The sequence below is a fragment of the Rutilus rutilus genome (assembly GCF_951802725.1).
Source record: "Rutilus rutilus genome assembly, chromosome: 12".
Classification (NCBI taxonomy): Eukaryota; Metazoa; Chordata; class Actinopteri; order Cypriniformes; family Leuciscidae; genus Rutilus; species Rutilus rutilus.
This window is the reverse complement of record NC_140217.1, coordinates 8,061,923-8,077,914: the sequence shown is the minus strand read 5'-3', so window position 1 is coordinate 8,077,914 and position 15,992 is coordinate 8,061,923. Positions and strand designations below refer to the sequence as shown.

The 15,992-nt window shown below is 36.6% G+C and overlaps 1 protein-coding gene across 1 annotated transcript in view; it reads right to left on the bottom strand.

The window, feature by feature from the left end:
• kalrnb (kalirin RhoGEF kinase b) overlaps positions 1-15,992 on the bottom strand; it is an 83,487-nt gene that overhangs the window by 53,768 nt on the left and 13,727 nt on the right. Inside the window, exons 2-8 of the mRNA XM_084425910.1 lie at positions 8,370-8,462; positions 8,075-8,189; positions 7,152-7,344; positions 5,948-6,448; positions 4,605-4,727; positions 4,285-4,476; positions 1,439-1,570 (exon numbers count right to left, since the gene is read on the bottom strand). Coding sequence (XP_084282036.1) covers positions 1,439-1,570; positions 4,285-4,476; positions 4,605-4,727; positions 5,948-6,448; positions 7,152-7,344; positions 8,075-8,189; positions 8,370-8,462 — 1,349 coding nt within the window. The remainder of the gene's footprint in view (positions 1-1,438; positions 1,571-4,284; positions 4,477-4,604; positions 4,728-5,947; positions 6,449-7,151; positions 7,345-8,074; positions 8,190-8,369; positions 8,463-15,992) is intronic.

Genomic DNA, 15,992 nt, shown 5'->3' with positions numbered 1-15,992 from the left:
AGAAATATAAAATTCATTACTTTGTATTTCATTACTTTTTGTGTTTTAAAGTACTGGTTACTGCATTACAAAGCATAATACCTTACTTTTTTATTCCTCAATATTTCATAAAATCATAGTTTCTTATTATTTCAAACCTGATGTAGTCGTGTCTCATCGTGTCATGAACAAATCATTCTTTTGATTCTTTTCAATGAATCTGTAAAATCGCTTCACAAATTGCTCTGCACAAAATTAATTTGCAAATGACTGATCAAGTTGCAGCTGTTCTCAAATCAAATCACTGATTCAATGATTCGTTCGGAGGAAGTTTGTGATTAACAACCAGGGCTTGACATTAACACCCACCACTGGATTTCAGCAGTGGCGTGTAATGCAGTCACTTTACTACCCACTTTGGAGGGTTGAATTTTCTATATAATATATAATTTTTTTTATTGTAGTCTTGTAAAAAGGCATCTGAAATAATAAACTAAGTGCAATGTACTGTTGTCAAAAAATACAGATTTTTCGATACATATCAGTACTGAAATATCTGCAATGCTTCCGATACTCATTTCCCCAGAATAGATGCACAATACCAGCTGCGCTTTCCCACACTCTCATCTCTCCGACAGCAAGTTGACACACAAACCCGCCTCCCCGCACTCACTCGTTTATTTTGCTCCGGATGAATATTGTTGGTGTTATCAATGTTAAAATTGTGGCCTGTGAAAATGCTGAGTGGCTAACAAATTTGGAAAACCACTAGCCACAGTTAATGTCAAGCCCTGTTAACAAATCACTGAATTGGTCCTGTCAGACTCAAAATGAATCAAGAACCAGAATGAATATGATCCTCGAGCTTGAGTGTGCAGAGGATTTGAGTTTTGGCATGAAGAGTTAATTTTAGTATTGTTTATCATGAATACAAATCATATTTAGGCTATACAGTACACTACTAAAAGTTGTTTGTGAACTAAATCTGCTCTACAAGGGCAAGCGTTTAAAGCTTATTGTACAGTATGAAACGCATCAATGTATGAAACTATTTTCCCTCAGAAATTGCTAGTAAATTTTACAAATAATTAAATAAACTGCAAGTAACACATTGAATTAAATGTGAAATTTTAAAGTAGAAAGACTGAAATAGTATATTATTGCAAAACATACTCAATATGTTTAATGTACAACTTTTTTACAGTATATGTATGTCCAATTGTATCACCGTCTATATGGGAGGCTACTTTATGTAACACATCTAAATAATGTAAAAATAGAGCAAATAATTGCCTAATGCATCTTCTCCACTGTCTTCGCCATTTCAAGAGATATAAAACTACTACAGCCCAGATCCACAACATTGCACCAACCAACTCTGAAATGCATTGCCCACAAACATAGTACATAGGCTACATATCATATTTAAAAAGTTTACATTTTATGTGTCAATGGTCACCTCTGTATATGCTGTGGTGATCTGCTCGTACAGATTCTGATGGTTGTGAATGGCCATCTCAAGTTCTTGTGTCGCTGTTGGCAATCCGCCCTCACCGCATGACTTCACCCATCCCTCCATGCTGGTCAGAAACTAAGAACAGCACAGAGAGAGGACACGCTCTCAAACTTTACAGTGTAAAAGGTCCATGTGATAAAACCAGAGAGGACAGAGGTGCACAGTCGCACAATTTCATTAAAAACCAGCTCAGACATAATTAAACAGAGTTGCTGAGGATCTTACAAATTGGGGTCATAAATCAAAAAGGCATGAAGAAGCTATGTGTGCACATTTAGACAAATGAGTTATTAATGAAGAATCAGACTGAGGCTGATAGAGGAGCCTTAAGTACAGTTGCACATAGAGAAAATCAGGAATTAGGATAAAATAAATCAAGGAACCGAATTATTGACTGATAACAGACAATATTTCCACTACGTAGGAAATATATAACATCAACTAAATAAGCATTAGTTGGATTTTAAAAAGTAGTAACAGTGGTGGTTGCTTTTCTTGGTGTAGCCTAATGCAGTCACAGTTAGAATCAGTGATATTAAATCATATTTTTGACTTAAATAAATCCAGTTCATTTAATCTTACTGTACCACATTTTAGGTTACCTTTCAAACCAGTTTTAGTACTAGTTTAGTACTAGTTTAGAAACACACAGGGTAAATCATTACATTAATGGTGTAAAATTGAAATGATGCATCACAATGCATCGATCTGGAAATAAAAATTGAATGCATTCGTAAAAATCGTACACATTAAAATATCACTCAAAATACAATACTTGATTTTAGTTGAAAATTTGCTATGAAACAACAAAATAACCAAATCGACCTGAATCAAATCAAATTGAGGCCATATTTCAGATTTCACAATGCATAACATTTTTTGATAAAGAATAATACTAATATTGTTGTCAGAGCAAATTTCTGCTAATAATGTAAAATAAAATGAAATAGTATATAATATAATTAATAATAATAAATTAATTGTTTTAATTTAATGACATTAAAAAAGTAAAATTAAAATGATCACCTGTCACGAAAAAATTATACTTGTGAACTGAAATCTTTTCATTTAATGGAAAAGGACCAATACGTGCAAAAGATTTTAGAATATTTTTAATTTACACATTTTGATTGCTCTTTTAAAATAACAGTTTGACAATGCTCACATTGCAAAGTTTGGTCCCTAGTCCACCAAATCTAGAAAATAATCAAATAATTTCAAAAGCAAAGAGGATAGTGCATCAAAACTGATCATTTACATAAAGTGTAAAATGTCGCTTGTGACACAGACTCCAACTAATCACAGGAGCTGCAACAGATTTACTATTACTATTTTGTTGTAAGAAACAATACATAGAATTTTAGTGATGATTTAGTGAAAGTTTTAAAGATCAAAGTGAACAACAAATTAAGTTATTGTCTCCTAAAGACAGAATTGATTCTGAACTACTGAAACGATTCAATTCCAGTCTCACTTCTTGTTACATACCAATGTAAATTTACATAGGCAAAAACGAAATGCCATAATGCCATCCTATGGTCTTCATTGGCTGCCCACGAATGATGTCTACTTTGACCCGCTCTCAAACACTGTAGTTGTAGCAGAGGCCTCGAAGAGTTCGGGTTGTGATATCGACATGTTTTCTGTGCAGCGAATCCACTTTGGATACACTACTAAAGGATGAGGAATCGCGCTGGAATTGATATGGAGAAACCGATGCCATCGCTCGTATCACTGTGTATACAAGTGCTGAGGAAGCCTTCAGAGCTGAAATTCAGATATAGTAATCGGCATTGAGTTTCAGACACACGCCGTAAGTGGTAGACCAATCACAACAGACTGGGCCTTCTGACCAATCAGAGCAGAGTAGGCACGCGGAAAGGAGGGATTTAGAGAGGGCCCTATCTTAAGTGTTTCTTGCTAGTTTCAGTCTGACGCAGTTATCATTTTCACGTCCTGCGCCACGTTGTTTAAATAGCAAATGCATTTGCACCCATGTGCGCGCCCATGGGCGTGCTGGTCTGATTATTTAAAGAGCGCGTTAGTAATGTGCGCCTATAGACGTGTCCAACTTGCACATACACTCTGCTTATTACACACACAGGGATGCGCAGCAGCACACAAACATGCCAACTATTAAATATAAAAGGATTACATTGTAAAAGATTAATATTGTGTACATAAAGATATGGTGGAGTCCGGCTTGTTCCGTAGATGATCTGCTTGCGGGCTTTAACCTCGCGCACAAGCAGATCCGTTTGCGCTCTGGAGACACGTTCAGTTACTCCGCTTGCAAATTCCGTCATGTAAATAGCGAATCCACCATGGCGCGAGCGCACCTGGCTTTTAAAGGGAATGGGAGATGAGAGTCTGGTTGGTTTATTTTACGTTACGCCCAAAACACAGCCATTACTCATTAAGAGAATAAGGACAACCATTTTCCCCGTCGTTAAACTAGCAAAAGTGGATTCAGACACACCCTAAGTGTGCTTGCGCCCTGTGCTTTAGACCATGCGCTTAGATCTTTAAAATAGGGTCCTAAATCTTTAAACTCACCTTTCTCAGATTCTTTGACAAATGAGATGATGTGCAATGTATATTATTAGAAAATTAAAGTGTTTTTTGACCTTGTAAACTTGTTGTAAGAGAGCAGCAAAACAAAATTAAAAAAGCATAACAGGGGGAAATTGGATAAGCTTCACGGGCATCAACAGATCATTTCTAAAATCAAAAATCTGATTTTGATAAACGTGTTCTTTAAAACAATAAGCTACCAAACCCAGTTTTACCTGTTCGGTTTTTTGGTGGAACACCGAGGACATGGCCAAGATGGCACTGCGCTCCTCCAGTGCCGAGGCAAAGCTCTTCCAGTCCTGATCCAACTGACCAGAGATCTGCTGTATCTGAGCGGCGGCGTAATGACCCGCCTCACAGAGCCGCGTCGCCACCGAGACGATTCGCGAGATATTCACATATGCATTCTGAAAAGAGAGACAGGATGCCAGAGGATGACACCATTAAATGAGTAAAAAGAAGACACAAAGGCTGTCTCATTTTGTCTAGCGAGAGTGCATCAAGGCGGCTTTCTTGTACAATTTCCCCATCGTACCATTGAGTTCATGGCAAAGTGGTCATGCTGGGTCTGTAGATCTGCTGCATGCTGGTAGCTCACTCCAATGTCTGTGTGTGTCTGCAGGAACAGCTCTTTATTGTGTCCGATCCATTCAAACATCTACAAAGAGCGAAAAAGAGAGAGAAATGCTGCATTCACAGACGGTTTGTGGGAAAAAACTCTTAAGACACACACATTAAGTAGCAAACTATGACCACAGGCTGAAGATTACCATACTGGACCAATCAAGATGAATATTTCTCCATAAATATTTACAAAGTCCAGGCAAATTTGCTTAACAGTCCTTCTAGGGCTTTGGGTGATTCGACTCCCTGCTAGTGTTCTTGTGATCTACACGTGAACCTTAATATACACAGATTTTCTCTTTGGCTGCTGTACAAGCAATAGCCCTTAGTGTTCTGGCGCTTGTGGAGCACAGATGGGCTCAGTCAGCAGGACCGGGGAGTGTGAGACTGTTTCTCCGTTTGGGCTTAAACGAAACACAAGGCCTCCCGCGGACATCAGGCCACAGAAGGGAGTACAGTGAACATTCCATTATCATTACGATAATTTATTATTTACACTTTCATATGACCTTCAACTGTATTACTCTACTTGCGTTAGCTAATTGTTTGTTTTAACATGCTATGAAAAATGTGAGTGATGTTTAATATGTGCAATATATATATATGAGAGTATGTACCTGAGGGAACAAATTAGTGCAACATGGCTACGATGTTGTGGAAATGAATTCTATTTTTTTCCACAATATTCATTTTTTCTTCCACATGTTTATAAATCTGTTGTCAACAAAAGCTCTTTTATGCCCTGCATTTTTCCTCTATGGTTTAATGTCTGGAAGCAAAGAAATCCAGACATAAATATAAGCATTGTAATTTTATTACTCCTAATAATAATTTGTTTATTTTCTGTAAATTTTTTTATTTACAGTTCAATATTATTATTACTATAGTAAATTATTCTTTATTAATTTAAATGTCTAATTTAGTCAAATTAATATAAAATGTAAAGAATTAAATGATTAATTAAATATTTCTTTATTGGTTTTTATAATTGTATTTTTTTGAATAATTTATTGCATAAATTAAATATATATATATTTTTTTTTTTTATTAATAATAATAAATTATTATAAATAATAATAATTATTACTATTATTGTTGTATAGTCATTATCACATCATGGTTAAAAAATTTGTTTTATGATTGTCATTGTATATCATTATTTCTCCTTGTTTGTTCATCCCTGACAGTTCTTCCCAATTTTCCTTAGCATTATTTTCCCTTCTACATGTGTCACGGCTGATCCTATGCTCTAACCTTTTCTGCATCCTGCTCGTACAGCCGTAACTGAAAACACTGGTCCAGCTGTTGTTTGCGGTTGAGCCAGGCCTGCAGAAGGTGCTGCCGTGTAACTTGAAGTTTATCCAGCAGGGCGGAAATCTTAGGCACCAAACTCTGGAAGTCGGCCCCACCAGACAGCCTCCCGTCTCCTCCGTCCCTGATCTTCTGAAGGAGTCGCTGTCCTTCATGGTCTAACTCATCCACTGGTGCTTTCGTCATAGTCTTCCTCAGTCGAGCGTGCTCCTCCAAGAGTTTCCGCGCTTCCTCTGCGTTAGTGGCAAGCTCTTGGCAGGAAAGCACCTCCTGGAGCTCCTCCAGCCGGGAAAGGAGGTGAAGAGCGCCTCCGGTGAACTCCTCAAGAGAAACGCGGAGCTCAGTCCATTCCACGTGGTCGTACTCCAAGGTCCCCTCAAGATCTGCTGTCAGCTGAGATGGGTCCACCAACTTAGTCAGACCTTCCACTGAAACCATACTGGTCTAAGAGAAGAAAAGAGCCTAAGAGAGTGATCGACTGCACATTGTAAAACTAAATTTACAAATAAATACACAACATTGTTACATGTAACATGCGGTTATTATAGTAATGACTATAAATTATGCATAATTACATGCAACTAACCCTAAACCATACCAAAACCTAATCTTAACCCTATAGTAAGTACATGTAGTTCATTAATATTACTCAGTACTTAAATGTATAATTACATTGTAAAAAAGACACTTTAAAATAAAGTGTAACCAATATTTATATTTCAAATAAATGTTGTTCTTTTCATGCTTTGTTCTTTCTCTTCATCAAAGGAAAAATGATCATTATTTAGACAAAAGATATTAAGCATCGTAACCATTTTCAACTTTGATATTATTATGAAATGTTTCTTGAGCAGCAAATCAGCATATTAGAATGATTTCTGAAGGATCATGTGACACTGAAGACTGGAGCAATGATGCTGACAATTCAGCTTTGCATCAGGAATAAATTACATTTTTAAACAAATTAAATTAGTGCAATAAAAGTCAAAAACAGACACAATGGAGGCTCTGTACTGGCAAATCAAAACATTTTGTCAGTCTTTGGACCTTAACAATAAAAAATAAAAAATAAAAAACATATTTTTACATGAAAGTAAATCAAATGGCAGATGTATTTTTCTTATTTGACAAAATTCCATTCCTATACCTCAAAGGTGAATTTGGCACTGCCAAAGTTGGTCTTCTGCTTCTGCCAGAAGTTGTCTGGTTTGATAATGAGAGCGACACAGATCTCAGCTGGAAATGACTCCTGTAGCGTCTTCAGCAACGGCTTGATTAGATCCCATTTAGACCCACGCATGTCTACGATCACTGTAAATCCTCGCTTACTTACATCCTCACTGCACAGGAAACGGGGATTGACAATGTTAGAGGAAGGCCAACAACTTAAGGCCATCCAGGAAAAATGTGGATACAAATCTGCTTAAGTTTGCAGAGTTATACATCAATGAACCTAGCTAACACAAATATGTTCTAAGAACGTTGTGTGAACGTTAAGGGAACATTGCATTTCATTATTTTTCAAACATTATGGTAATGTTACTTTTGAATGTTCTCTGACTATTCTGAATCAAGTACTGTAGAAACATTTTAAAAAAATGTTAAACTAATGTCCAACTAAAAAATAAATAATTTAAAAATATTTTTTTTTGTGAACATTTTGAGAACATTAGAAGACCAGATAACTTAGAACAAACATTCAATTAACGTTAATGCGAGATCATAACTTGCCAGAACGTTCTGAAAGTTCTGTAAAATCTATATGATTTTAGACTTGCATCACATTGCATCAGAATGCCCTAAAGATCAAAAAGATGCTCTAATCAAACGCTTTAAACGCATCCATGTCATCCTTTATGTCACAAACTTTAGCAATTATATTATGATGTTGGTGCTGAAAGCAATTTGAGCTGTTTTGATAAGGTTTTTGAAGCCTAAACAAGCACAAGCAAGCCTTTTTTTGCTGTTTACAGGAGTCTAGGGCTATCACAGAGACGCTTTCTCAGGACACTTTTCCTCAGGGATATCTTTCAGGGACATTTTAACAAATAAATGTTGGAATTTTATAACCTGGGCACAGTGGAGAGGTAGGTCACCAGTTTGCGCAAGTCTTCTTGCTTTATTCTGTCGTGATTACTTCGTGCAGGGAAGGTAAGGATGGGTCCCCCTCTCTTGTCTCTTCCTCCTGAAAAGAAGAGGATCATTTTATTACTAATTTTACTACTCAAAGCACTTTAATGGCCCTAATTATGGTAATACCCATGAGTCTGTGTGCATGCTTAAGAGGGTGGTGAGACAAAGCTGTTCCACGGTGAATTAATGTGTGAGTGTGTGTGTGTTTACAATGCAATTATACATTTCCCACCTGAGACAAAGGCAACCTTCTCTCTTAAAACTGTTAGAACATCAGCCGCCTTTATTCCATCATTCCTAAGAGATCCTGATGAGAAAGACGGGACTGAGAGAAAGAAAAAAGAAGAAGAGAGAAAGAAAGGGATATAAAAGTTATGTATAGACTCAGGACTGTAACCTAGACAAAGAAGGAAACACACCTGTTCCAATTTAAAGAAGAGTAATTGACTGAGGAGTGTTTTTCAAATGATTCTCATTATTTACTCAACCATATGTCCTTCCATCTAAACCCATAAGATTTCATTTCTTCTGTTTACAGAGATATTAGACATCATGTTCATGCTGCTCTTTTCCATACAACGAAAATGAATGGCGACCAGGGTCCTGTCAAAACTCCAAAAATAAGAAAATAAATGATACATTAATGCATCGTAAAAGTAGTCTCATAATATGGATGTCACGATGGCTGTAATGAAGCATACGAGGAAAGTCCAACAAAAATAGTCTTTAGAATAAAATAATTTAAAAAAGGCCACAGAATAAAAAAAAAATGTATTGCACAATTCTGACCTTTTCTCGCAATTGCGAGTTCATATCCCGCAATTCAGACATTTTACTCAGAATTGTGAGATATAAACTTGCAATTGCGTGTTATAAAGTCCAATTCTGAAAAAAAGCCAGCTCACATTTCTGACATTTTCTTGCAATTGCGAGTTTTTTTTCTTGCAATTCTGAGAAAAAAGTCTGCATTGTGAGATATATACTCGTAATTGCGCTGAAAAAAGTCAGAACTATGAGATAAAAAGTCGTAATTATCTTTTTTATTTTTTATTCAGTAGTGGAAACAAGCTTCCATATCATAAAGTATTAAAAACATTGGTAACACTTTATTTCGATAGTCCACTTTCGACATTCTAACAGCTATATAAGTAACTTTGCAACTACATACCAGTCATTAGAGTATTAGTAGACTATCTGCTTAAGATCGGCTATAAACACTTTATTTTGATACTCCCCCAAAGAAAACTATCGAAATTAAGTGTAACCAAAACATTTGAATATTAGATTTGTGTGAGGACCATTCATTGAAAATATTCCCCTCCATTTCAGTTCTCATATTCTATTTCCTCAATTTCAATATGCACATTTTCAAACTTGGCATTCACAATACATATGAGACAATAACTATTTAAGTTTAACATCATTCTTGATGTTAAACACGGCATGAGATATCTTGATGTGTCATACTTGATATTACACAAATGTGAGCACTTGTGAATACTGACTTAATACAGACTTTTTCTCACTCAAAGCTATCATATAACTTTGTAGGCTAGTCTTTATATCGTATGAATGCTACCACTACAACTATTGCATTTTTATGGTTCTTTTAATTGTTTTTGAGACTGACAGCCCCTGGTCACCAATCACTTTCATTGTATGGAAAAGAGCAGAATGAATATTCAGCTAAACTTCTCTATTTGTGCTCCACAAAAAGAAAACAAACCATTCAGCTTTGGAACGACATGAGGGTGAGCAACCATGTCAGAACTTTCAGTTTTAGGTGAACTATCCCTTTAATTGATTATGATCAGTCCCTACAAATACTGAAAACGTGTTATTTTACGGCATGTGCAAATACTGTAAAAGATGATAGTGTAAAAAGCAAAATACATTATAAAAGAATATAAAACAACACCAAAATATTCAGTGTATATTTACTTGTCCCAGTGCCTAAAACCCACCCCTACACCCCTACACCCCTAACCATATAAGCCTGCTGATCAATCAAGATGTCCTGAAAGATACAGGAACGATATGAGCTGCATGCACTCATCCGATCAATGCAAGGACACCACATCCAATATCAATTATAGGCCTATTAAATGCCTGTTAAACACTTTATTTCCCACTTTTCTAATATTTTCTTCATTTTCATTCAAAAGAAAAAGAAATGGCGAATTTGAACTTGGGTCAGTCGTGTCAACAACAGTCGGTCGAGTGCAACAGTGTCCACCGCACTTGGTTCCGGAAATCATTAATTTCTCCCATCAAAAAAGTCTTTGTTAAAGCATTTTAAGCCATGAACAAAGCCAACCTGCTATGAGGTGAATCATAACATTACAAACTTTGAAGTGAAACAAAACATTTTTTGAAAATAAGACAAAAGTATAAAGGTACAAGACTATGTACAGTGGGCTGCCAACTTTTGAGTTTAGCTTGGAGTGAGAATAATGGAAGGGGGAATGTAAAAAAAAAAACTATTGTAATTGTCAAAACACTTGGTAACTAAACAGAATTTTATTAAGTTTGGTGACAACAATGTTTACACATGGTACAATAACTGGTAGGCTACTGTTTTTATTATTGCTTGACACAAATTTCACGATTTCAATTCAGTTTAATTCTTGTGATTTGATTCCAATCTTGATTCAGTAGTGATTAATTTTGATAAATATTACATGTTAATTTTTCTCAAGAAAAAAAATATCTCACCTAATGCTGTAAACATACAGAGAGGCCTTTAGGCCTAATGCATTTTTTTATTATAACGTTATAATTTTTTTAATGATATAAGTAAAAATATAATAAATGCGTAATATAGTGCATATATTTAGCAAAATACTCCTCTCTATAGCAAATTTTTCTAGACACTAACGTGCTGTCTATGCTCATTAAATGGCTTTCCTGAGGTAAATGTGACGTTATGTGACATATTGTTCTTCAGCTGTTTTGTTGACTCTTCCGCGGATGAAAAACACTGAATGGTCGATATTATGTATGACGAGGCATATACATTTCGATAAGTTATACTGCATCGTTCAACATACCTATTGTTCATTTGTGTTTATTTACTATTAACTAGTAGTGAAGACAAGAGCAAGAAGGATTCACGTGCCGCTGCGATCTGTCACGTCACATTTACATGCGCCAATTGTTTGAATTTCGAAATAAAATGGACAGAATCTGAAAGCGGAGAATTTGTTTCATATCAAAAGTAACCTGCTCTTTCTTGTCTGTCGGTGTCAGTGTCCTCTTTGCTTCGCGATTTTTCTCTGCATGAGTTGGCGTGAATTGAAGTGATAGAAAGAACTACAATTCTATGAAGCATAACGAACAGCATAATTATAAACTATGGAGAAATATAAAACCACTCATTAAAAAATGTTGATTATATATATATATATATATATATATATATATTCTAAGTTTATTGCAAAATATGCCTATATATTCAAATATATAAGTATTTTGAAACAGTAGGGAGACAGACTTGATTATGTCATTTGGGGTGCTTCATGAGAGTGGGCGGAGTTAACGAGATCTTTTGATGCATTTGCTCTCTAATTGGTGGAATTTTCTGTACTGGCATCATGGGTTTTGTACAGCATCACCACAAATTTGGCCCAAAGTCCCCCTGAGGTGAAAATCAAGCTTTTAAAGGAACACAGCTACTTTTTGGGACTTTAGCTTATTCACTGTATCCCCCAGAGTAAGATAAGTCCATACGTACCCTTTTCATCTCTGTGCGTGCTGTAACCCTGTCTGACGCACCCACCGCTAGCCTAGCTTAGCACAAAGACTGGAGATAAAAGGCTCCATCTAGCCTACTGCTCCCAATAAGTGACAAAATAACGCCAACATTTTACTATTTACATGTTGTGATTTGTATAGTCACAGCGTGTACAAATAACAAGGTCACATGAGACACAGCCATCTTCTAACCGCATACATACTGGGAACTATATTCTCAGAAGGCGAAGCACTGCTACTTGGGCGGAGTGATTTACTCAAACTCTGAGCGAACTCTCTGCTCCTCACCACGGGGCTTCTCAGGTGCTGCGAGCAAATCACTCCACCCAAGTAGCAGTGCTTCGCCTACGGCACGCACGGAGATGAGAAGGGTATGTATGGATTTATCTAACTCTGGGGGATACGGTGAATAAGCTAAAGTCCCAAAAAGTCAGCGTGTTCCTTTAATGTTGTTTATATGTCTATGTGGTGCTTTTAATATGCTTTAAGACAAACTATGTACAAATGCGGAGTATTTTCTCCTTAAAACTGCAGTGAACCAAAGACAGTCTCAAAAACACGATTTGAAATCGCTGGTGTTTCTGACGTAACAAACTACCTTGTAACCACACTGAAAAAAATTATTTATTGACTTAGTTGAATTTACTAAAAAAAATTATGTTAAGTGGTTCCACATAATTCATTTTAGCTACATTTAAACAAATGCATTACGCTGAACTAAGTTCAACTTGATGCATTTGTTTAAATGTAGCTAAAATCAATTGCGTGGAACCACTTACGATAAAAACATTTAGAAAATTCAATGAATTTACTGAAATCATTGAATTTACTAAAAAAAATTATCGTAAGTGGTTCCACGCAATTGATTTTAGCTACATTTAAACAAATGCATCAAGTTGAACTTAGTTCAGCGTAATGCATTTGTTTAAATGTAGCTAAAATCAATTATGTGGATCCAATTAACATAATTTCTTTTAGTAAATTCAACTAGTCAATGAATCATTTTTTTCAGTGCAATCAGGGCCCGGTTTCCCGATAATGCTCACTCTTAGCGCGCTAAGAGAGCTCGAAAGATATATCTTACCAAAGGTGTTTATGTTCCTAAGCGTGTTCCCCGAACCATAGGAAGCTGCTTAAGATATACCTTCTTACGTGCGACGTTACCCGGTGCTGTCCGTGGCGATGGTGCTGAATTGTTTGATATCGATGGCTCGAGAATCAATTATTCTCTCGTGCAGGGGCTGTTTATGTGAGAAAGCGGTGTTCTTTATAAATGAAGCACTTCAGAAATAGTTGAAATTGCAATTTATTATGATTATTGGATATTATAAAAAAGAATCCAAACTATAATAGCCTATAATAGCCTAGCCTACATATTTTAAAATTGTAACATATATTGCTGCCACAATAACCTTTTCAAAAATTGACGTGCTTTCTTCTCTTTGCCATTTTTGTTTGCTGAGGTGGAGCTGCGATGAAATATTGTTCTTGTAAATACTTTCCAGCATTTCAGTAATAAAAGTTTACATCTTGCGTACGGTGCTCAGCAGTGATCAAAAAGGATTTAAACCGTGAATTTTGAATCTCTTGTAAACTCAGAGATGTGGATTCAGACGGCAATTAAATTACCACATGACCTGTTTGTCAAAAAACAGAAGGTACTAATTTGGCCAGGGATTTTTACGCTAAAATCACCGACTTACCCCTGTAAATGTTTAAAATACCGGACGAGCCCATGAGAAACAATATTAGCGTCCGAATAGGACTTAACTGACAGTAGCCTATGCTTTCACTGGCCTTTAAAAGAGCGTTTTAATTAAATTAATAATATTGTATAATAATATAATTAAAAATCTAACAACAATCAGTGTAATGACAATTTTATTCTTTGCATGAAAACACTTGAATTAGCCTAATTTAATACTGTCTGGGTGTATTAAAACTTCAGAATTATATTCATATAGACCTGCAACAGTGATAAGGTAAAACTAAGAGTGGTCCAGACCAACCTTACGAAAGTGTGACTTACAAAAGATATACTTAGCGTACGAACGTTTCGGGAACCGTCCCATAAGGTTAAGAGAGAGGTTAAGGAATAGGTTAAGAACTACTTAGAGATAAGAACGCTTTGGGAAACTGGGCCCTGGTCAACGTGTGATCGTCAACGAGTGAATCTCTGAGCTGGTGTGAGTGAGTGGAGGCGGGGTAATTTGCATATTCATAGAACTGTGTATACTAAATGAGGCAAGGGTGTTACATTCAAGCTATTTTAAGGCATGTCGATTTTAATATGTCATTTTGGAGATCAAAGATGAGTTTTAAGGGATAAAATGATTGACTACGGGGGAATTTAAAGCAGAACTCGGCAACTCTAGCGAACTCTAGTCACTTCTTCGCTGATTTTCCCTTTTGTTGTCGCATGTTTTCCCCACGAGCTCCCCCTACAGCTGTGGGGGGGCGTATATTTCACAACACGGTCGTAAAAAACTCACTTGCGGCGGCCTCCTCCCCCTCTCTACCGCTGCTCATGTGCGTTTGTTTTGATCGGAGCAAGCCAACTGTATCATGTGGAGCTATGTCTACCGTGGTGGGTAATCTGGTAATACATCATACATGCGTGTGTGTTTATGTCGAATTGCCGTAAAGCAATTCGTGTTTCGCGCTCGTTCTCGTTCTTGTTCTCGTTCTCGCTTCTCACGAGACTTCCAATTTCTATCTTGCCGGGACGGTAGTCCCCAAGTTGCAAGGTTGGTTTTCCGCCTGGGAACGCTGAGGGGAGCGGGGAAAGTCACCAATATCACCAGAACAGGTTGTTTAACCATCCAAATGATTTCTAGACAGTTTTATTAAGTTAAAAAAGTTACCAAATTCTCCTTTAAAACTAAGTTGAAATAATTCAGGCTTACATCTTCAGCTCCATCGATTAACAACCTTGTAGCTTACAGTAAGGTTGTCTTTAAAAGTCATCGTTAAAAAATTATTTTCCTATGGAGTATTTACTTGACTGTTGTATATTATGTGTGGCTCAACCAGACATTGGCTGGCGGAATTAATCATTGTATTCACTACAGCACCTTCGAATTCAAATGTGTGCAAATAAAACATAAAAACATTACAACAACATTGTTTTTCTTGGTCAATATATGAATAAACAGGATGGTGTGTGGGCGTGCTACTACCATTGCTGCTCTGTACATTTTGTGTAAGGATCACAAGGGACACATGCATTCTGTAAACACTGAATGACAGACAACAGTATTAAGCATAATACTGACTGCATGGAAAATATAGTAGGTCATCGAGCAGGGGGCAGGGATACCCAGCTGTTGGCACGTCTCCTTCTGTTTAGATTCATTAGTGGTGTAATCTGCCTGCTCTGTAATCCCATAGCAGACAGCTGGGCACCGGGGCAGCCGGTGGAGAAAAGTTCAATCACACTTAAACACATATAGACAGCAGAAACATATACAGTATAAACACAAGCTGCATGCTCACAGATGTGGCACATGCACCTGATCACACAAACAAATGCACACACACCCCGATACTAAGGTACATCTGTTGAGTCTGTATGAGTCTGCCTAAAAAGGTCTTTGCACTGCTTATGTCTGCATTTCATCTCTCTTGCTCGCTCTCATCTGCAGGCTACATAAACTATTAAACCTGAGTGGATGAGTATGATGCTGAACATGGCATGTTAAATTTACTGTGAGAACTGACTTTCCGCAGCCCCTGCTAGAGTGGAGACACCATTTCACACTCACTCACACACACACACACACACACACACACATATATGAGGACAAGGCTCCTTAAACACTCTTAAACACAGTCAATTCCCATTTACAACTTGATCTAGGCTATTGTGCGCTGACAACATCTAAAGCTAAACGTCCTCCAACAGCTCACAACAAAATATGATTTACACTACAGTTCAAAAGATTGGGGATGGTAACATTAATTCATGTTTTTTAAAGAAGTCTCTTATGCTCACCAAGGCTGCATTTATTTGATCAAAAATACAATAAAAACAGTAATATTATCACAAATTAAAATAGCTGCTTACTATTTTGATATAATTTAAAATGTAGTTTATTTCTGT